General features: G+C 40.0%; 1 protein-coding gene across 3 annotated transcripts in view; it reads left to right on the forward strand.

Moving 5' to 3' along the window:
- ABCC4 (ATP binding cassette subfamily C member 4) overlaps window positions 1-23658 on the forward strand; it is a 149464-nt gene that overhangs the window by 670 nt on the left and 125136 nt on the right. Inside the window, exons 2-8 of one of the 3 annotated variants that reach the window (XM_035319247.1) lie at window positions 9032-9142; window positions 11329-11449; window positions 12125-12349; window positions 15966-16055; window positions 16499-16662; window positions 20109-20234; window positions 22980-23229. In XM_035319247.1, coding sequence (XP_035175138.1) covers window positions 9032-9142; window positions 11329-11449; window positions 12125-12349; window positions 15966-16055; window positions 16499-16662; window positions 20109-20234; window positions 22980-23229 — 1087 coding nt within the window. Of the gene's footprint in view, window positions 1-9031; window positions 9143-11208; window positions 11272-11328; window positions 11450-12124; window positions 12350-15965; window positions 16056-16498; window positions 16663-20108; window positions 20235-22979; window positions 23230-23658 lie in introns of those variants that run through there. The other 2 variants (XM_035319254.1, XM_035319259.1) reach the window with 2 other exon arrangements.

The raw sequence follows: 23658 nt of genomic DNA on the forward strand, positions 1-23658 counted from the left end.
TGTGTGTGTGTGTGTGCTGTGTGCTTCTCCTCCCGCAGCAGGAACCGCTGCTCCTGTGGTGTCAGCGCGTGGGGCTCCTCTTCGCTTCTGGAAACGTCCGACACAGGAGTGAAAAACCCTCTCTGATCCCTCAAGCAGGTGCAGGGATCCCTTTCGGAAGGGAGGGGGATGTTAGAAGTCCCAAGTAATCCTTGACTGAAAATATTCCTAGCTCAGATACGTCCTCAAAGGTACTTTCTAGAGAGGGGGGAAAAAATTAAGTTAGTTATGTTCTTGTGTAGGAATGCCTGAGGTCCGTGTTGTGACTTAACACTTTCCTTCTGAGCACCACCAGGATGCCTGTCCTGGAAACAACCTTGCAAGGAAATCCAGGCAGAGAGGGGTGAGCCCGGGCTGGCCACGTAGCATTCCTGGGCTGCTTTTGGTCTCTTCACTCACCCTTGCTGGGATCTTGCGGTGTTGCTGCCGCTTCTGCCAAAACCAACCCCGCTAGATGTGAAAAAGGAAGTGGGCTGTGTTCAGAGCTAGTTCTTCTGCTGCTTCTGTCATCCTAGTTTTACATATTTTTTATTAATCGATTGCCGTGGATTGCAATGAGGTGCTCGGCACCAAGATCAAAATACTTTAAATGTCTGGAGTCTGAGGCGAGCACCTGACGGGTTCCCCTTACCCCAGCCGCGGATGCGGGTTCTCACCATGCAGAGGGCAGGGCGAGGTGGAACGCCGTGCACGTGGGGTGACAGGCCTGCTGAAAGTCCAGGGACGTCATGCTGTGCAGTCTGCGACAATTCTCATTCATCAGGTGGTGGCGTAAAACTGTAGGGCTCCTGCTTTGCAAAAAGGGTTGAAAGGATGGGAAAAGCTTTAGAAATTGCCCCGTATGCTCTCTGTCAAGCCTTCAGAGCAGTCTGCAGTCAGCAGTGGATATACCTTTTTAAAGTCTCTTCTCTGACCTGTGCTGCATATCATTGTCAAAAATACCAGTACATCCTTGTCATTTGCTAGTCAGAAGGCATTACTATTTTCTTAGTGAAAATTCCAGCTGAAATAATGTCTGCAGTGGCTTAAGTTGAGCGGGTAGGGGCTGCCACTTTCCTGCAAGCTAATATGATTTTACTTGAAATCAAAAAATATTAAAACACCCTTCATTAGCTACGAATGTAACTTTAAGGATTGCTTTAAGATTTGTTCTTGTGTTCGACAAAGCATTTAGCAGCTGACAGACGGCCGTGTGAGTGTTGCTGAGGCACTGCTTCATTTTAACTGCTGCTTCGCACAGGATGTTCAGATGTGTTTTCAGCTGAGAACTGGAAAAACGGTGCTTGAAGGAGGGCTGTCCCCCAGCAGCAGCCACTGCCATGTGGTTGCTTAGGCGTGCCTGCTCTGTTCTCCAGATCCTGGGCATTGGCTGCTTATTCTCAATAAGGACAGAAGGTAGGGCATTGCAGGTAGCTTGGCAAAGGTCCTTCTTTTTTTTTTTTTTCTTCCTTTTTTTTTTCCCCCAAAAGCTTCAAAAGTGCAATTTTGCCATTGTAAGGAAGCACCCCCCTTTTGTTGCCAGCGGTGTAGAAGAAAAGCTAAAATTATTCAGCCTTGCAGAAACAGGATCAAACTCACAGGGGAAGAAAAGAAGTCATGTTTTCATTGAATTATAAAACTTAAGGTAATGAGTGTGTAGGCTGAAGACACATTCTTCTCCCATTGTTCAAAGCTTGTCTTCTTGCTTTTGGGGTTGTGACTTTGACAAGTATGAGCTTGATGAACATTATATGCTCTAGTAGTACATTCATGGGAAAGAAGAGCATCTGAATTGTGTATGAATATTGTTATTTTACAGTGCATCCCTTGTGTAATGCTAGTCTTGATGTTATGAGAAAATTCTTCGATGCCTTAAGAGTGAAGGAGCCAGGTAACTCAAAAAGTGTATTTTTTTTTGTATCTGTGTCATCCAACCACTTGTAAGATCAGTATGAATCACAAGTGATTTTAATTCTCCCTCTTACCATTACTTGTAGAAAAGGAAGCTAATACAGAAATTGCTACCATTAGGTTTCGTCATTTGATTCATCATTAGGTTTCATCATTTGCATTTTCTTTTAGAAATTGGAATCAGAGACCATTATGCTCAACTGCAGACCTTCTGAGTAACTTTGTTTTCAGGGTTTGATCGATTGCGTTGTTTTCTGTTGGTGGTGGTGGTTGCTTTTTTTTCTCTTAAGCATGTACGTACATGCGTATATATAACAGAGCAATTATAGTTTTCAGTTGTATTTTTCAAATGGTGAAGAAATTGCCCATTCCAACTAAATTGTTTCAATAGTTAGTTAATCTGAGGTTAGAAACTTGTTTGAATGACCAATTCTTTTCTGCTAAATTGACGTTCTCTCTTTTTTCTCTCTGTAACTACTTAGGCCCTACTTCAATAAATAGCTTGTAATTAAATTTATTGTTATAATCCCGAGACTGTTGCATCAAATTTTATGGTATGTGTGGTGTTCTCCCTGGCATGTGGATGCCAGATTTGGAAGCAATACTTTAATAATTTGAATTCATTGGAATGCCCTAGTTAAAGGTAATGCTACCCTCCGTTCCCTCTTCCCAGGCTCTACAGAAAACAGCAGCCACAGCATGGCAGTGTCCTGTTTTTTTTTTTTTTTTTTTTTTTTCCTTCTTCTTTTTTTTCACGTCCATCACTCTGTTTGTACTTCTTGCCATATGGAGTTTCAGGAAGTATGTTACAGTAATCAGATATTTCGTACCTGGCAGTGTAGATGAACAACATGAAAATAGCCTGCAATAAGCGCAATCAAATACTGTCAGCATCGGTAAGTGGATGCTCAGCAGCTGAGCTGCTTACACTGTGCTGTGAAAAAGCAACCACGCAGAAGACAACATGAAGCTGAATAGCAAAGGTTAATGCAGCTTGGCATTGGAACTGGAAGTCTTGGAAGTTTTTTTGGGGGATCAACATGACTTTGATTTAATTTGTTTTCCTATTTTTTTCTATTGTAAGAAAATCTACTGTTTAAGCTGTAGTAAGTAGCAGACGGAAGTTGTGGCTAAAGCAGTGGCTGAAAACCACCTGAAGATATACCCAAATTTATTCTTGTACCTTACTCAGTGTAGATGTCTGCCTTGGTAAGGGGAAGTGGGAAAAGGCAGTTTATTGAAGAGAATGGGTGAGCATATGAAATAGTGATCGCACAGAAAAAGAAATCACATGGTGCGGTGACGTTTGTGATTCCCTGCAAAATAAGACTGAAGACTGTGTGTGTCCTTCTGTCTGCACATCCCGACAGTGCTCCTCTGGACTATGAGCAAGCACGTAGCCCTGCTGGAGTCACCTCATGAAGCTGGGTAATGATCAGTACAAAAAGGCACCTGAGGTAAGCTACAGAGGAAAAGTGACGTGGATTTGTAATCAAAAGGTCCCGTGAGGAAACACCATTTTTTTAACCAAAGAAAAAGGCTCTGAAGTGGGTTGTTAAAGGGAGAGAAACGCATGTTTCTGTGGAGCTTAGTGGTTGAAGTAGTGCTTCCAAGCTGCTCAAGAAGGTGAAATCCTGGTGCCGTGGAAGAATTTGGGTAAACAAAGACTCTCCTGTGCAACTCTTGAAAAATAACTGGACATTGAGTATAAACAGATGAGGCTTGTAATTTAACGCACAAATAGGCTTAAAAGGAATGGGGAAAATGCAGTTTGTAAACCACCTCCTTAAGGAATTAGCTGGTGAGAGTACACAGGATGTGGCTTTTACTGGGCACTGTAAAATTACCCAGAAGTTCAACTTCATTATTTGTTTTTTCCTTTTATTTGTAATTTCAGTCTGAATTGCTTAATCAGAAAAGTGGTCCACTTGGTCCTTTTTCTGACTTGTCCAGTGATGAAGGAAAGGCTTTTGTGCAACTGGTGAGAGCCAGACCTTAGGCTTGTGGAGCTGAGGGTGTCATAACGTCGCAGTGAGTGACTTGGGTGCAACTGTGGGGGGACAGCAAGAGGGGGGCAGGAGCCGAGGCTGCCCCTGTCCTGGCAGTCCCCTCACCGTACCCCCTGATTGGGGTGTCAGTTGTGGTGTCCATTGGCAGTGAGGGGATGCAGCAGCTCTGGGCCCCGGCCGGTCTGAGAGGGGGGCTGAAAACAAGGCTGCAGGTGCGTAGGTCTGGGGCCTGGCTGGAGGTGTCACTGGGGCTGGGCTGAAATGGGTGCCCTGGGCAGAGGGGGTGGCAGACACCCACGGGTTTCAGGTGGCCTGACAAGCAGGGCTGGCCCACAACCTTGCTTGCCCATGTGAAAATGTTGATTTTTGAGCGTTTGCAAGCGGGACAAGGGGTGCAGCAAGTCCCGTCCCTGGGTCAGCAAACCAGGTGGGCTGAGCGCTGTGGTTAGTTTAGTCTACTTGCCCGTAGTGTATATCTTCCTTGGCTGAAAGGGTCTTCTTTTTGGATGCTAGCAAACCTAATTTAGAAGCATTTAGGAAGTTGTATTTCATGTATCGGTCAGAGTAGCGTGACTGTTCTGATTGCGTAACAACCCTGCCCTTCGGATAGCAGGGCCTGATTCTCTGCCATGCTGTCTTGGTGAGGAAGCTTGAGTCCTCCCCTTGGAGTCTCACTTCTCTTACACTGGTAAGAAAACTATTTCTTAGCTTTTTTTTCTGCAGACCCCGTGGAGCCTTTCCAAAGTACTGGTGTAGTTGTTCTAATTACAGCTGGTAAAAAAATAGCACTTTCCTGAACAACCAAGTAAACTGTGGCTGGTTGACTGTGTTGTAATGTTACAGGGCGTGTAATGTCAGGGCCCAGGAGCAGGAAGATGCAGGAAGCGAACGTTTATGTTATGGTCTTTGTCGGTTCCGAAATGGATGGCTTTGTATTTTTATCGGTGCCCAAGGTACTGCTGTAGAGGAGAAAGGCTTTTTGGGGTCAGAGCAGCGAGTTACTGCTTTGGAGTTGGCTGTCTCTTGGGTTTGCACCAGGTTGCCAAGTGGTTTTTATTTTCCTTTTTTTAAATCTGTGTGCCTGGTGACATCAGCATTCTGGCAGTAACAGGGACTAATTCTGGGCTTCTTTCCAGGCTGATGTCTTTGATCAGCTAATCGTCTTGATAGAACAGAGGCATTCCCTGCAGAACAAAAGGTACTCAGGATTCTTCCAAGTGTTACCGTTTTTATGCATAGTTTATGCTAGCAAAATTTGGGGCTCTTTGAAAGGCATCGTGTGCACACTGTGCACTCTTTCAAAATAGTGGCTAAAAGGAGGTGCTGCTTGGCTGATATATCAGAACCAAGTGATTATTCAAAATATTTAGCAAACAGGAAAGTACCCATTGAAACTGAAGATGATGACTAAACACACCTATTTTTGTTCAATTTGAATAAGCTGAATAGGGAAATGTGAGGCTAAGGTGCAAATTCTTCCTTCCCACCATATCACATCTTTCTTCAGGCCGTATATTAGTAGTGAGCCTGTTTTATGGGCTTGGGATGAAGGGAGTAGTTTGCATCACTGTCTATATATTCCCTCCCTTTCTCTAAGTTGTCTTAATGTTTGTGTTTTTTTATTTTTTTTAATATATATATATATATTTAGCTTTTTTATTAAAGAATAATGTAGCTTGTGTACTTTCTGTGTTCATGACAGATCCTACTTTTCTGCAGGCCTTTCCCTCCCCTCTCTGAAGAGATCAGTGTTAGATGGTATCTTTTTGGACAGAACATATACACCACTATAGTGAGCGGTCTTCCCTCTACGGCTACATCGGACTATTAAGGTTGCAGGGATATTCTTTATGTAGGCAATTGACTTTTCTTTCCTACTTCCTTTAACAGTCCTCTTACAGCACTCCTTAATTTAACTGAGCCTTCAGGCAAACAAAGAGCCCGTTTCGTTTTCCTGTTAGGAATGTGTGACTGGAGTAACCGTGGGCTGTGTGAAAAAAAATGGTCTCAACTCTGCTCTCGGTATAGAGAATTCGTGTATAATTACATGGTGTAATCCTCCCTCATATATTGAATCCTGATGGAAATTCTTCCTGTAATTACTGAATGTGAATGTCAAGTCTTCTGTCTGAAAGTAGATCTTCCAGCTTGAAGTTCAGGACGTGTCAGTGAGAAACTTGAGTTGTTCTTGCCATCTGTGGTGGGTAAATAGAAGACCTCATTCTTGGGCTGAAAGCTCTTCAAGCACTAAACATAATTTGAAAAGAATAATGTTTTAACTGTCTTCCAGAGATCTTCGAGTATAGTCTACAGTAACACAACATACTGTTAAAAGCTTTCTCACCGTTAAAACCTCTTTAGCAATACCACTTAAAGATCAATACTTTGTGGGAGAGAGCAAGCAAGTGTAATCAAAGGTATATATCACAAACATATAGGGACTTAAATGGGTTTTGAACAATGTAGAAACGATTCTGGTAGATATTCCACTACATAACTTTATTTACATATTAAAAGAAGGAAGTGTACGTAGCTGTGCCTTACTTGATCAGATGAAGAGTGATGGTTGTTTTAGGCATCTGCAAGATTTTGAGTATTTTTCCAATCTGTATGAAGGGAGTCAGACCAGTGAAAGTAATACTATCATCCCGCATTAATTATGAGGCTTTGGGGAAGTAAAGTTTTAACTGAGGTCAATGTAAGAATCAAAGCAAGACCACAAAAACACAAGACTATGACTTAACCTGCTGCATCTGTCCAACATCTAAAGTTATGTTTAAGTGTGTAAGTGTTGGCTGCGTGCTTGGTGCTCCCTTGGACAGAAACTCTTTTAGAGACATATCAAGGAAAGCACAGAGAACACTGTGGCATTTGGAAGCTCAGCAATAGCTGATTTTTAATTTACTTATTTTAGTATGCTTTTTTTTTATTTTTTTTCTAATCCCACCATAACTTTTGGACTTCTGACTTTTTGCCACATTGTCCAAAATATTAAATGAGTCACAACATGAATTACCATGGGTTTCTGCACACTCTGGGTTGGTTTTCATAACCTTTTTAGATGCTAAAATTGATGTTACAGTGCAACATATGATTGTTTTCAAGATTATAGTTTTAACTAATGGAAAAATATAGGAAGCCCTGAATCTGTGGTACTTCTGAGTGGAGCTAAGAGTCTGAAAAACTTGCGATTTTGGCAGTTTTTACCCTCCATTGTTACCTCCACCTGCTACTTAATTAGGATATTAAATCTCATACTACATACAGTACTTAATTAATGTGGACCACGTAGAGTCGGGGGAGAGGTGGGATTTGTTACAAACCATACATGCTAGGTCCCTCTGGCAATCCTGTAGCCTTGAGACTGTTGTGTTTCTTCAGTCATTTCGCAGGTGGGGTCACAGTCTTTCTGTGGTCTTCCTGTGTTTTCCTGAAAGTGCAGCCTCATCATGGGTCTGATACTTAAAAAACCTGGGGAAGGTTACATGTTCTCTATCCCACTCTGTTAGAGAGCAGACATCTGGCTCCTTCGCGGAGTACGCTGTAGCTGGTACTGATGCTGCAAGAGGGGGAACACTTGGTATCAGCCACAGGAGCTGGCTGAAATCTGCAGATGTTTCCTGTGGCTGTCCTGGAGCAGATGAAGCCTCCCCCATCCAGCAGGCAGAAACTGTTGTGATGACCTTGAGGTTGTTTACTTCATGTTTTCTTCATACCTGTAGTCGGTAGCAGGAGCTGGGGCCAAAGAAGAGCTGTTTCAGTGGAGCTCGGTGTCAAACCCCAGATTCGATGTGCTTCAATGCAGAGATTTGTGTCAAACCAGGCAGAAGCTCTGGATCTTCATGAAGTTTGGTTGGAACCTTTAGAAAAGTTGTGGCAGTGATTGGGCCCTGGTCCTGTGTTGGCCATACAGTCCAAGCAGCAGACTTGTCTGACAAGTACGTTCTATTCCTAATTGTACGTTTAATGCACTGAGGACTTAGCAGCTCTCATACGATACAGATCTTCAGTACTCCTTCCAAGAGTTCAAAAAGGGCTGTTAAGCATCAAAGATGGTACTTTAGGGATAGAGATTTAATCCTTGGATGAGTCACACAAATACTGTGCGCTAACATGCTGAGTAGTGAAGGAGAAATATTACTGATCCCATTTGTCCCGTACAGTTGTGCCATGGGGCCCATGAGAAAGGTTGTCGTGACACTTCTGCCTTGGAAGAAACTCTCTGGGCCCCCTCTTCTAGCATTCATCCTTCCTCACCACCCTCTCTAACGCTAAACAACAAACTTCTCATAAGCCAGTGTACAAAATTAAATAGGAGCATGCCTGAGCAAGAAATGCAAAGCTAGTTGATGAGTATTCGTAACCACTGTTGTGGTTGGGAATAAATAAATGCCCTCATTGTAAACCATCACAGCCTTGAATTCTCACTTGCATGCCTTACAGAAAATAATACACTTCATACAGTGCGCCAGGTGCTCTTGGAAAATCTGGGTTGGTGAAGTCAAGGAATAATTAGGCATCAGAAACTGAACTTTCACAGGCAATCGACATCAGACAAATACCTTGTCACGAGTGCAAGAAGTGTTGTTTCCCAAACCAGGTCCATCCCTGACCTCTTGGTTCTGTTCGTGTTTGCCTACCTGGAAAATACGTCAAGGGAATGAGCATGAAAGCTAAAATTCACACTTCTCCAGAAAACCAAATATCACATATTCAGAAATACAAGCTAAGTGTCAAACTGCAGGTTTTCTAGCTGCCCACTTTCCACTAAGGCTTGAATGTTTCATAGGTGTCATTCTCTTTTTCTCTGTCCTATGGGTGCTATTGTCACTCTTGTGCTTTCTGTCGTGCATCTCCTGGATGCCTGGGAGTAAAGTGTTGTGGGGTCTGAACAACTTTAGGACCTTGCTTTTGCGTTTGTAAAATGGGGGTGACTTCTTAGGTTTTGTGAAGACAAATGAGGTGAAATGTGAGGATGCTGAATGATGCTCAAGAAAAGAAGGGAAGAAAGGGGTAAAATAATGAAATTAAGATGTAAAGAAATTACTCTTCTGGTCTGCTGATCAGTTTGTTAATAACTCACATTTAAACAGGTGGCTGAATCCCTTATTTATTATTGGCCACAAACGGAAACTTGAAGAAGATGATATGTATAAAGTGCTGCCAGAAGATTCCTCAGAGAAGCTGGGAGAGGAGTTGCAGTGGTAAGGAGAGTCATTGTTCTATTTCATTGTATTTCAGATGGTGAAGGTGAGGTTTTATTCATAGTCTAAATTTTGAAGAGGCTGTTATAAGTTTAACAAGGTCTACTGTTAAAAATGCTGGAGAGTTAAGAGTAGCATTTACAGCTCATGCCATGGAAGTGTTTCCATTTCTTTACATACATAACGAAGGGACGTTAGAGTATTCCTATTATTATCATTTATAATTTGTCTGGGCACTTTGCAGAATGCTTGAAAAAGAAGATTTTTTATCAACTGTTACTGCTGTAATCCTTAATAAATGAATCCAAGTCTTCTGGTCTTTGGCAGAACAGCTATGAAAACTTTAAAAACTGCTCTTCATAAAAATGAGGAAAAATATTTTTGTTGTTTTGGAGGACAAACTGAAATGAGAACTGTGTACCCTTTCTATATGTGTACATAAACATACCACTTTTTGGCAAATTGGATAAAATGCCTTGGACATCATGTACATCTAGAAGCATGCTTTTAGGAAGTGTCTTTATTTTTTTATAAATACCAGTTCATGTCGTCATGGACCCAAGAGGGTCTCTCTTTTCTATTAACAGCGAAATATCTCCCAAGAATAATAATTTATGTAAATTATCTTGAACCTTGCGATAGAGATTTTTGGTCATCAATCAATCTTTGTTGAATACCATTAGAAGAAATCTCTTGTAATGAAGAGGGTGGCCTTTATATTAATAAAAACGTGGCCTTGCCTTTGTGCTGAAGGCTGTAGAACAAATCAACTTTCCTAATAGTTTGGTTGAGACAAGAGAATGCTCCTAAGGAGTAAAGATAATCCAGAAACTAAAGGTTATGACCAGTTCTTATGTCACCCTGCTGTGGCTGAGGTGGCTGAAGAAAGAGGGACGGTGATAAACTCATAGGAATGCTGCTTTTAAATTCTTTCTAGCAGGAGATCTTTGCCAAACTCCAAGGACGTGCCTTGAAGTGGTTCAGGGAGTTCACTGTAGAGGAAGATGAACACTTTCCAGTAATTCTTACAGTAAAAGCACACACTTTCCATGAGTCAGGAAATGGTAGAAAATACAGCATGCCAAAAAAAATTAGTTATTTTTTTTATTATTTAGTGCGCTTGGCCAAGAAGCAAAGAATATAATACATAAATAGCCACTGAAGGAAGCAGCCTTTTTTCTAAGGCCAGCAAACAGAACCTATGCAGATTCAGTTCTGATTGTGAAGAATTTAGACAATAACTATAATCCTTCTAACAAAAAAAGAGAGTAAAAATGAATATGTTATGTTTTCCTATCTGTACTGGATGCTTCAAACCTGTGTGTGGTGTTGCAAAATAGTAAGTTTGGCTTTCATGCCTTAGACTTATTTCAGCCCTCAAGCTAGCAAGGTCAGAGAGCCTGGCAGAAAATACTTAGCCTCCAGAAACAAGGGGGGGACATCTTGTCTGACAACAGTGTGCTTTAAGAAGTCTGCGTAGGTTCTGGTTATTCTTGTTCATACTTAACTGCACAGTTATGCTTGTTGTTCCTGTCTTTGATTTTAATGTGAACAGATTGTGTCCTGCTTGTGGCTAGGCACACGGTAAGACAAAGGTCTCTGCCACTCCACTGTTGTAATCCTTGCTGTCAGAGAGCTGTGGGGAGTGTGAAGTGAGTGAACCGCTACACGTGGCTCCTTCTGCTCTGGTGCCTTACCTGCTCATCCTCCTGGAAGCACGTGATAGAGACGAGTAAGGGTCAGACACAAGAAAGGGCTGTGCACCACAACCACTCTGGGGAAGTTCAGATCTCATAGCAAGAACCTGTGGTACTCCATGCTGCCTCTGGTCAGTCCTTAGTCTGGAGATCATACGATGACAGGCTCTTAACGAAGATGACTGGCTGTTGGAGCTGAGAGAATAAAGAAAGAACGGGTTCATCAGCTGCAAATATGTCAAAGGCAATAGTAGTCAACAGTGGCAAATTGCTTGCAATTATAGGAGAACAAATAGGCCTTTAATACTAAATGCAATCTGTTTGTAGACGAGAAAACATGACTACCTGTTATCTTGTTAATTTCTTAAGGAATGTGGAGTATAAAGGTGATCGTGGCAATCTTGCTGCAAGTCTGAAACTGTTTTATTCCAGGTAATTGCCTTATGGTTTTACTTCTGTCCTCCAGCATGTTTACCTTCTACTTGTCAGGTACTGGGATAAAGAGGTGCAAAAAGCAAAAAAGAGAGGAAAAACACCCCATTTAACAAAAGCGATTATTCTTTGTTACTGGAAGTCCTATTTAGTTTTTGGAATTTTCACAATGATTGAGGTAAGTGGTGTGAAACATGACACAACACATTTCTTAGCTAACAGCGATGTGAAAGTTGGCCTCTTGAGATTGTGTGATCCATAGCAGTGAGTTCACGCTGGGCTGTTTGGAGAACCCATAGTGTTGTATACTCTCTCAAAACTAAAACCGAGCTGCAGCTCTTAAAAACTGAAAAAGTGAGTTGTAACTGCAGGATTATGGACTTGGAACAGCGAACTGATTTCAGTGCAATACTTCTGGGACATTACAAGCCAGCTGACTTGCTTCGTAATGCTTGGCTGGATTTTATGTGTCTGAGTGGGATGCCCTGTAGAAAGAGTTTGTGTTTTTGTGTTTGTTTTTTTTGCTATGTGTAAGTGGTTGTAAAGGACGCACTGTGTCATCTTTAAAAATGCTGCCGTAGCATATATTCCTGTAACTTGAATAGCATCAAAGTTTTTATCGGTAATCGAGAGAGTTCTTTTTAAAGATTCATCTAAATTTTAATGTGGAACATTTTTGTTTTGGATATCATGTTCATAAAAATTGGCCTGATGTTTCAGAGCTTAGAAAAGACAAAATAATACGGGGTGTGACTTGCAGCAGTAACTTGACTCCTGTTTGTCCAGGCACCAAGTTGGGTAGCATGTCATGATATGAAATTGTTTACTCTTTTTTCCTTTCTTTCTCTTTTAGGAAACCCTCAAAATAGTTCAACCAATTTTTTTGGGAAAAATTATTAATTATTTTGAAAACTACGATCCCTCAGATGAGGTAGCTTTGAATTTTGCGTATTGCTACGCAGCTGCTCTGTCTGTGTGCACACTTATTCTCGCTATAATGCACCACTTATACTTCTATCATGTACAGCGGGCTGGCATGAAGCTGAGGGTAGCTATGTGTCACATGATTTATCGGAAGGTAAGCAAACATTTGGCATTTGACAGCTATTTCGTTTGAGGTAGAGGGCTAAAAATATGTTTGTTATATTCATTCCTGCAATTCCACTGAAATTGCTCATTTGTAGAAATGTAACACGTGTGAGTATAAATTGATCTTAAATAAACCCATGTGCTTTTTTTGCTCCTTCTTTGTTAATACCCTGTCTGAACGACCACTTCAGTCCTCATAGTGAAGGTGGTGAATTACACTAGCCCTAAAGCCTAGGAGGAACTGGTGATTTTCACTTGCTTGTGCTGCAGGAGAGAGCTCCTGCCATTGCTGGAGCAGCAGGAGGTGGCCAGCCCACAGCAGAAGGACCTGTAGGTGCTGGGTCCTGCCTGCTTTCTGCTGGCAATCACTCAGCCCTCCGTTGTCTTCCCCAGGAAGGTCTTCGTGCTTGGCTGTCACCATCTGCTTTAGCACACTTAGTTGCCAGGGAGTTGCTTCACTGTTTGATCTTCTCCCCCTTGTGATCAGTGGTGTGATTCGTTTATATTCTGCAGTGCTGCAGAGCTTATGAACTGCCCACTTCGCAGGTTAGGGGGATTTCTCCCTCTCTGGGTGCTGGGGATCAGTTCAGTGAGATGCAGTACTGCTGCTGCCCCCTCCAGGCTGCAGGGGATGCTTCTGCACAGACGGGTCCCGTTAGTGTCTCTCTTACCTGAGAGGGAAGAAAGAAGGAAAAATGGGGGAAGAATAATTCCGAAGTAAGACAGGGAAGAGCTTTGTTATTACCTTTCACTGGTTTCACTGTGGGAGCACTCATTCCTGCACTAAAGCCAGTAAAGAATGAGAAAGTACTTGTGTTCAGGAAGCTGTGGTATAGTTTCCTGCCTGTGTCCCCTGATCAAGAAGCTGTCCTTGACTACAGGAGGGGCCGAGGCTGCTGAGTGGAACAGAAGTTATGGATATTACCCTACGAGAAGGAGTTGATCAACAGCCAGGATGAAATGCTGGCCTTGGTGTGCTGTGGGGAGCACACAAGCCATTTCTAAATGTCCACTTCCCTCTTCTGGAGCTGCTGCTGGCAGAACCCAAGCCACTGAGGCTGACTCCACTTACTTCTAGGCAAGAAGTCCCTGCTGGGATGCTGGAAGGGAACAAGTCCTGTCTTCCAGCTACTACTGGGTCCAGTGCTTGCCTCAGCAGAGAAGTTTAAGTAAAGGATCAGGAGTGTAAAGCTTACTTAGAATGTAAAAAATCCACGTTATTTTAGCCACTAAACGCAGGTGCCATCCACCTAACACTTAGACTGCTGCTGTTGGTCTTGTGAAGTTTTTGGGCAAAGCAGTGAAGTGGGGAGGGTAAAAACGGCCCCGCTGGGAGTGGTGATTGTTTTTCATGCACATATTTATTCTCCTCCCTCTTCTGATACCTTGGAAATTATCCTCTGGGAACTCAGCTCTAACATGGCACACTGCTTTCTTGTACATAAACATATCTCTAAGGTATTAATTTACTAAACTGATTATCGCAACACAGTTTGAAATTCATGAAATACGTACATAGCGGTGTTGTTCGTTGCAGTGTTGATATTAGCTTAGAAGCCTAGAAGCTTGGAAAAGAAGTGTTCATAACGTGCACCCTTATTTCGAGAGATGTGATTAAATGAAAAATTAATCTCCCCTCATCTCATAAATGTTTACTCCTGAGGGTGAAGGCTGAGGTCGGGCAGAACATTGATAAACTGTACTAATCACTTGTCTTCATTATCTGTGGTTTATAGATAGGTTATACATTCTCTTTATGCTTTTTAAAGAACTCTGGATGCTAATTTACCAGCACTTTTGTGGTGACCATTAACTGCTGTAGTAAATGGAATATTGGATTTGCAAAGATGAGTAGGATGGAGGAGAGAGCATCCTTAATGCAGAGTTTCAAATGCTAGTAATTCTTAACTCTTATATCCTTTTTTGTTTCCTAGAAAGTTAAAATCTTATTTGCAAAAAGCCTGTATTCAAATTCCAAGATACTTTGTCATCAGTAAGAAACAGTAGTAGCACATGGAAAGAGATGAAAATGGGATCTGTTGCATGACTCAAATTTACGTTTTAAAACCAAAGACTGTGTATTGAAGGCTGATTGCTTTTTTGAAGACTGAAATTGTGCAAGTTCTTCTAGGTTCAGAATAAACACTAAAGCAGTTTAAGCCGTGAGGTAGTTGAGACAGGAAGCAACCAGAAAAGTGTCAGGAGTTATTTGACTGAATAGTTACAGTATTCTTTCGTATGTTCATTTTTTCCCTTTTTTCTGTGCTCTTGAATGAACAGTTTGTGGCAGGGAGAGATTAAAACAACTGAGATGGGAGCGCAGAAGGCAAAGAATGGTTAAAAAATTGAAATTGGTCCTGCACAATTACATCTGAAAAAAAAGAATACAGTTTAAACTAAGACATAAAGAGTACAAACACCTCTCATTAGTTCATATAATTAAAACTTGTTGTCTTTGAGAAAGGTTGCTTGCTGGGAAACACATCGTATGTCAAATTTACAGAAAGAAAATGAAGCAGGTCTTTGTGCTGAAGACTGAAAATTGGCAAACGTAAAATAAAATGTAAATTCAATTTACAGCTGCTTTTCTAAAAAGTGTTAGCTTTAATTAATCTTCAGTTGTACTCCTTGTGTTCAGAGTGAATATGGAAGTGTCATGATCAAAGCCGTATTTTAAGCCATGAGTAGTGGAAAGGGAAAGAAGCAGTGTGCCACAAAAAAAAAAGCTAAATGTTTTTGAGGAGTGAACTATTCCTGTTCCAAGAATGTGTGAAGCACATTTTATTTGTTATTTCACTGTACTGCAAACCTGTGTTTTCTTAGTAGCAGGTGTAGACGGAAGCAGTGATCTGCATCTTTGAGCTATCTCAGTTTGGATCTCTGCAGAAATGCTCAGACTGCATATTTATAGATAAGATTTTTTGGGGATATTGTTATAATCATATACTATTTTCTACTGATCAACCTATTTATCAACCTATGAAACTATTTGATATTTATTGTTGTGGCCTTTCATAACTCGTTCTTCAGGTAATATATCCAGAAATTTTAGGCTTTTACAAGAGCTATTACCAAGGGAAATGCTTACACTTTGTAAAGGGACATTAACTGATTTACAAAGACAGAAGACAGCTTGCGGTGTTATTAAGGAGTGGTCAGGAATCTCATTTAAAACAGAATTATTTGTCTCACCAAACATTGTCCTGATTTTAATTTGGTCTTCAGGTAGAGTTTTCTGTTCTAATTTTGTGCTGTTGTTCATAATGTGGGTGGAAGAGCAATGAAAATGAAAAGTTACAAGCTCTTTTGTTTAGTTTTAATAACTTGCTATGTCGGTATTTTCCCACTTTTAATCACTTCAGAGAAAGTGAAGATAGTGGTTTTATGGCATTTGAGTTCTTGAAGTCGTTGTCTAGGCTTTTTTATATGGACTTTATTCAGATTGTTAACCAAACCAACACATTATCTAAGGTTTTCAATAGTGCCCAGATTCTCTCAGGCAAAACCTTTTGCCCCAGAGTTCTATTTGTGTACTGAGTCTTCTAAGTATCAGTGTGCTGTGCTGTATAAGCTGTGACAATTTGAGACTGTTTTGAATTTTTTAGGCACTGCGTCTCAGTAACGTAGCTATGGCAAAAACTACCACTGGCCAAATAGTAAATCTTCTGTCAAATGACGTGAACAAATTTGATCAGGTAAGAATTTTTACAGATCTTTCCAAGGGGCTGAAGCTGAAGAAGTTGTGGGTGGGGTGTGAGCTTTTGCCTACAGCTGATGATAAAGTGTTTCTTATGAACGTTTCTTCTTGGTGTTTCTCAAATATCATAGGAAAAGAAATATTCACTTAAAACATTCCTTTTTGCCCTTTTAATACTTTCCTGCTGTTTTCCTGAGCTCAGAGAAATTTGGTGCACATAGATACAAGAAGGTCTATGTGGTAATTTGCTTTCTTTCTGGAGTTTAGGGATTTCCATGTAGACCAGATCTGTCAATCTGGCCTAACGTTTTCACCAGGTCTTCTGACTGAATGCCTCAGTACCTGCTGCAGGCAATTGTGCTTTCTCAGCTTCGTGTTACTAGGATTTAATGTTTTAGCTAAGACTGAAAGCTGATTTTTGCTTCTTATGTATTTGCCCAGGTAACAATTTTCCTGCACTTCCTGTGGGCTGGACCAATTCAAGCTGTGGCAGTAACAGTGCTTCTCTGGATGGAAATAGGCCCATCATGTCTCGCAGGAATGGCAGTTCTGATTATTCTTCTTCCTATACAAACCTGCATCGGGAGGCTTTTTTCTTCCCTAAGGTAAGGTTGCATGTGTTGGATTGTAGGTATCTTCTGGCTTGGGTTTGAAAATGTACCAACTGGATTGGCAGAGGACTAGATGGAGTTACCATACTGCTCTGAGATCAGCTTCCATTTGGTGAGGTTTTGTGCTTTGCCTTTATTTCTGTCAGCGTTTTTCATAGAGTTACTAATGTGAAAGTTCTGAAGCCCTGTGTAGGGACTTGAAGTGGACTTTCCTCCAGAGATGCTGAAAATACCTGGCACTTGTTACCCATCCAGTGTATTAAAGAGTTGGGCTACTTCTGTAGCTGCCTTGCAGCTTTTTAGCATCTACCTTGTAGATTTTTGGCATAGAACTGCCTAGCTCCTTGAATTTTGCCTTCCTGCACTGATGCTTAAGGAGTGGTTACTACAAAGGCAATACGTCAGTCCTGCCTTAAGTTTGACTTACTGGGATGATACAGGAGTTGCAGAGGAAAGCTCTGAAAGTTTTGTGTTTAAAGGTCTTGCTTTCTTTCCTCCAAGACAAAGATGCAGAGAAGAAAAAGGAGAAGGAACTGAGAGAAAGGAAGAACAGAATTATGGCAATGTTTTTGATGCCAGCTATGAGGTTTCTAGCTATAAGGTTCTAGATTGTCGGTATATATAAAAAGAGTCTGCAGTAGTTTTCCATTGTCAGAAAAATTTAATTTATTTTTCTGTAACTTCCCCTTAAAAAATGACTTAATTCAATGTTCCAACCTGAGTTATCTTCAATGTTCTGGCTTCCCAAATTTCCTTCTCTTGTATAATTAATCATGTTCTACTTGCATCCTGACTTTAGAAAAGCCTTTTGCATCTGAATGGAAATACTTTTACGTTTATTTACAGGGTACTCATATGCTTTGTAGTTTTATGCATCTTTGTTGCTTTTCTGTTCAGGGTGAGTGGGTTTCTTCCAGTTCTTCAGATAAGTAAAACTTTCAGTGAGTTACTATAAGTTTTTTTTTGTTTGATTCTTTGTTTGTTTTCAAGTTGTATTTTAAGACAGGTTTTCCAGAAGTATTAAGACTGGCATTGCCATTGCATGGCTAGGTATGAAGAGAGAACTGAGAATTACAAAGTTAGACCAACTCACAGATTTCCCCCTGCTCATAATCACTGTCTTCAATTATTATGCTCACATGCTGTTTCTCAAATAATGAGTCATTCGGTGTTCTCCATCAAATTCTTATTTTTTATGATAAAACCTGTTTGTAGAACACTTTCAGTATATTCTTACATATGCATTTTCACTGTATATGTGCTGTGCATGCATATGTATAAAGCTACTTCACTTTTTTTTGTTTTGGTTTGTTTTTTTAATTTTAATGTCAACAATTAAAATACTTAGCACCTAAATAGTGCCTTATCAGTGGTGTTCAAAGTGCTCTTCCAAAGTGGTAAGCATTATTATCCCCATTTTACAGATGGGAAACTGAGGCACAGAGAGATTAAGGGACTTGCCCAGGGTCAAACAACAAGTGGCAAAAATCTCTTCTCTAAGGTATGTATTCTAAAAGTTAGCCAGTGGCAATGTAACATCCTTTGGGATTTTCCCCATTTATTTACAGCCACTTTATTGGATGCAGAGCAAGGGAAATAATTTGTTAACTGGGTATGCATTTGCTTGCATATGTGTGCACAGATCTCTGTATCTTTTCTGAAATACAAATGCCCAGTGAGCGGGAGGAGTTAATGGAAAAACTGAAATGGATTCCAGCTTTGTAATGATTTGTATGTTCACATGACGATTGCTGGGAATCTGCATGGATTTAAGAAATCACTCTACGAAGAAGCGATTTAAGGATTAAAGCTTTTGCTAAAATCCAGGCACACTCAGCATGGCAGCTAATTTGTGCTGTTACTCAGCAGTGCACTTGTGACCTAGTATTATAAACACATGTCCACACCAGTTTGCGATACAGATGCTTCTTCCATTAGCTGTAGGAGTTTGTAGAAATAGATCCAATATCCCGTATCAGTATTCCTTTTACCTCCACAAGTACTAGATGTTGTACAAAATACACATGACATGCTATATTATTTGAGAAATAGTTCGAGTATTGGATTGAAGACACATTTTTATGTATTCAGAAGAACTCAACTCTTTCAGTGCTTTGCCATGCAATTGTAATGTTCTCATTTAGAGCTCTTTAATTTTTTTAAGGAAAAATACGTGGAACAGTCATGTCAGACATGATCAGAAGAGGAGAAAAAGAACTTAGAAAAGATACTCTAGTTCCATGCCAGTAAGGTTGGGTTAGGGTAACTGATCTTCCTCAGTCATAGCAAGACGCCTTATATTAGGACTAATTTGCATTACTTCTTATCAGTTTTCTTATACAAATATTTCTTAATATTTTGATTTAGCCATCCCAACATTTGTAGATCAGTGGTGCTGAGAAGGTAGAATTTCAGGTGACTGCTTATCATCTTAAACTTTCTCCTGATGTGCTTTGAATGTGACTATCTTTTCCAGAACACCAGAGAAACATTATGGGGGACAAATTAAACTGACAAAACCAAGCAAGCCTTTCTAAAGAGCTTTTTAATTTTTTCTTTTTTAATATGGTCTCCAAGTTTCATTAGATATAAATAATATAGCAGAAGAAAATGAGTTTTATTTAAAAAAAAGCTTATGATAGCTCATTATGTGCTAAGTATATTTATCTACGTGAATGAATTCAGAATTGTAATATGGTTTATTAGCATGGTTTATGCATTTATTACACGGCTTCTAACTTTCAATGCTTTTTCCTAATTAATACTGCAACTTTGTTATTCATATATATGTTCTAGTTTATTTATCGGTGCAGACATAATGTGAGATTAAAATAGATATATTGAATTCAGCATTACTTACAATTAACACTTAAATACTATTTCTTTACTTAACAAATCCAGATAGGTTTTTGTTTCTCCTAAATTATAGCTCATGCTCTCTTACTAAGTAGTCTTTACTTCAAGCAGAATTAACCTTAAAAAGACACAAGCCAAGGCCAATTTCTTTAACTGAATCAAGATAGCCTTTTGAGAATGTTTGAAATTTGAAAATGACAATATTTAAAAAAATATACTTTTTCAATTTTTAATTTAGTTCTAAATTTAGTATTTGGCAGTTTTATTATTGTGTTTTGTAATACAAAAATACGTTGTTCAAGGAATACCATGTGTTGCTGCAAACCAACATAGGATTCTGAACATTGAATCAACTGACAGTTCCCTGAGGATAGAGAATGCCAGGAATACTGATAGACATATTAAATCTGTCTGCTGCGTGCCATCTGTAAGATACTGTTTTAGGAAGGTTCTTTAATGGAATTGTGGTTATGTGAACCCTCTAGAATTAAGAGCAAAAAAATCAAATATGAGTGTATTATGTGATTATAAATAGTGTCTCTTTTTTTGAGAATCTGATAGTTTTTGCTTTCTGCTATTTACAGAAGTAAGACAGCTGCATTTACAGATGTCAGGATTAGAACCATGAATGAAGTCATAAGTGGCATGAAGATAATAAAGATGTATGCTTGGGAAAAATCATTTGCGGAACTTGTGAGTGGTTTGAGAAGGTAATCCTGGAAAAATACAGCTTGGTATATGATCTATGTCTGTTTACATTTTTTACATGCCAGTAAATGCATTATTCTGTGCTGTGGAGCAAAGTTTCCTTGAACTTTTTTGGCCTTTTAAACTTTCTCTAGCAAGAGTGAAGGAATTAAAATACATCCTAAAGGGACAGAAGAAGAAAAAATCATTTGATATTTATAAAATGTATTTTTTTAATGTTTCCTCTTACATTTGTGTTTAAGAACAGCAACTGATAAATAAAATAGTTGTAGTTGAAGATCATCACAGTCCTCTAAACTAATGGAAGGGAATCAATAAACAGACTTCTCTCTTCTGAGAAATAAGTGGAATCTCACTTTCGATGCTAAATGAGTAGCATCCTCAGATACTACTCCACTTTCTGCGTTTTGAAGTAATGCTCAAATCATCTGGAAAGGGAGGAGGGCAGAATGAAAGCAGCTCAGAAATTCTCTAGTTGTTCAACTGGCAAGGCCAACTGACTCTGGAGTCATTTCATTTTAGAGGTCTGTCAGAATCTGGATAAAAGCTACCCGTAAACTTGTTTTTCAACACTACTTATTCTTTTATTTGACAGGAGTTCAGATGTGTATTTCCTATCACTTAATTTTCATGTTACATCTGTCTCTGACATACAAGTTGCTATCATGCCATAGATTCTAATATTCATAAATAAATTTCATTTATTTATTATTAACTTATTTGGAGTTCCATTTTTAAAATTGATTTTTTTTTTCCTTCACATACATGTGCAGGTTTGCAGACTTGCTCATGTTCCCTGAGACATTTCTTCCCACGCACAAAATGCTCTTTCTTCTTCTTCAGTATATAGGATCCTGTGCTGAGTGAATACTCTTGATTGCTTGAAGGCTTCCCTGTCTTGCATGGAGCCAAATTTGTTTATTGAAAGATACCTCAGTGGGAGTATTCACATTATGACAGTCAATGTCTCATTAGGATTAGAGGTTTCCTATTTAATGACGGAGAGAAATGAGCTCTACCAAAGCACGTCTTGAGCTCTCTTTTGTTTCTTGCAGTGCACTGTGGAAAACTGTTAGAAGTCTTAAATTCATCCACATGATTATTGCCCAGTATTTCCACAGTGGCCCTTGGTAGTTGTTAAGATGACACCTGAACTCCTCAGTTGTTGTTTTTTTTTCCTGTGGCTGTCCATATTAGTTTCCTTTGATACAACTCGGTGCCTAAGACAGTGTAGTATATCATATACAGCCTACGGGTGGGCTGTAATTATCTGATACTTACAGGGAATAGCACAAAGGACTCGGTGATTACCCACAGATAGCGAGAGGGTTATTAAGGACTATTAGAGAGTGGGAAAAGAGTTTCATCCAGGATTGTAGAAGTAATTGAATTAGACCCAATTCAAATAGTTCACATACAAATGTTCTTTCACTGTACTCTGGAAGAGATCAGAGATTGTGAGCCCTTAAGCTGAAAAAATGTCTTTGAAATCCTTTGAAAGTCTGTCAATTCAGCCAATTTGGCAAGTACAGTGTGAAAGTTGCTTAACTAGTTTTCTAGTAGTACCTCATGCATCCTTCTCTCCCTAAGTGAGAACTGACAGTACTTCAAGTGGTATAATCATAATTTGACTTTCTAATCTTTGTATGTAGTTCCAAGTGGAAGGTAATCAAAATGATTAAGATTTTCCCTAAGAATTGACAGAATATTTGGGAAGAGAAAATAGGATTATTATTTTTTTTTAGTAAAATTCTGTGTCACCTCAGGTAAAATCAGACTCTATGGGGAAGGAGCAAGTTGTTATGGCTCTCTTGATAAAGAAAACCTATTATTTTAATAAGAATTTAAACCTGAAGGCAGCTGCAGCGTAGGTAGTGCAGTAATATCTTGAGGATTGGACTTGAGTCATATAGAAGGGGAAACTAGAGTTTAACTAAAGTGGAAATAGAAAACATATGCAGCAGCAGCTTTATTGGTTGCTGCAGGGGGTCTTCTGTGTCTTGCCCTACATCAGGTACTAGTTAGCTGAGGAAATGGTTGGGAGAATAGACCAGTATTTTCTGAATTATGAACCAGAACTCCCAGAGCAGTGGAAGCCAGGCGCGGGGTCCAAATCAGGAAGGATTTAGGCTGAGATGAAAGGAAATACTGCAAATCCTGTGATCCAGCTTGAAGAACAGCAACTGCGTAGGGGTAAATGCTCGGGCCACAGGTGAACACCTAATGTTCTGGAAGTTGTCCTGTTCTTCTGGTTGCAGAGTATGTATTCATGTTAGCAAGAGTTTGTTTTTTATTGGATTTTTACATTGGAAGGATAAGGAACTGCTGGATGCTTGGCTGTTACACAGAAGTTTTTTCCTCGTTGCTCTTGTACACCATCTAGAAAGAGTCTAAAGGTTAGAATTGGAATTAAAATGCTCGTTTGACCAAAACAGGAAAAGAGAGTATTTTGTTTTTCTGTCCCTGAAGAATACTTTTTTACTAGGAGCTATCAAGATACTTAATATCTTAAATTTTTGTTTTCCTCAATTCCTATGCCTTTTAAATTATCGTTTATTATTTGCCATGTGCTATGCTTTCTTTACAGTTACTTTTGAGTACAGTTCTTCACATGCAAGTTGGGATGGTGCAAGGGGAAGAAAGGACATAAAAGTGTAATCCTGGGAGTGGGATCTCCCTCATCGTATTGTCGAGGGCATCTGTGATGAGAAGGATTGATGCGAATGTTTGTATTTTGCATTTTTTAGGAAGGAGATTGCCATGGTTATGAAAAGCTCCTACCTTCGAGGATTGAACTTAGCCTCTTTCTTTGTGGCAAGCAAAATAACAGTGTTCATGACTTTCATGGCGTATGTACTACTTGGCAACGTTATCTCTGCAAGCCGGGTGTTTGTAGCAGTGTCCCTGTATGGTGCAGTGAGGCTGACAGTAACTCTGTTCTTCCCTGCGGCTGTTGAGAGAGTATCCGAGGCGGTGGTTAGCATACGACGAATCAAGGTATGGTTGTTGGTTTGGTTGGGCTGTGGATTTATTCTCTTATTCTAACAATGTTTTATCATCACCAGACAACGCAGCTTTATTTTAGTTTTGCAGAGTTTCAGATTTTTACTGAAATAACCTCTTTTGAAACTGAATGTGTTGCTCTGTAAACGTGCAAAAACCCATGAAATGTGCTCTAGAGCAAGGTGAAATGTAGGGGAAAAGTAAGTGCAATGGGGCATTGTAGATGTTTTTGAGGTAAGAGGATCACATGTGCAAAGATGGTGGAATTGGGAGTCTTCAGTCAGGCAATATGAATGGCAAAAACAGCAGGTGGGAGATGCAGGATTCATATTCCATGTGCACTGCACTGCCCTCTCAGCTGTGGAGGGGAGGTGTGAGTCCTAGCTGGTGTCCTGTAACTGCTTGCAATGTTGGAGGGAAGGC

Source organism: Oxyura jamaicensis, chromosome 1 (assembly GCF_011077185.1).
Source record: "Oxyura jamaicensis isolate SHBP4307 breed ruddy duck chromosome 1, BPBGC_Ojam_1.0, whole genome shotgun sequence".
NCBI lineage: Eukaryota > Metazoa > Chordata > Aves > Anseriformes > Anatidae > Oxyura > Oxyura jamaicensis.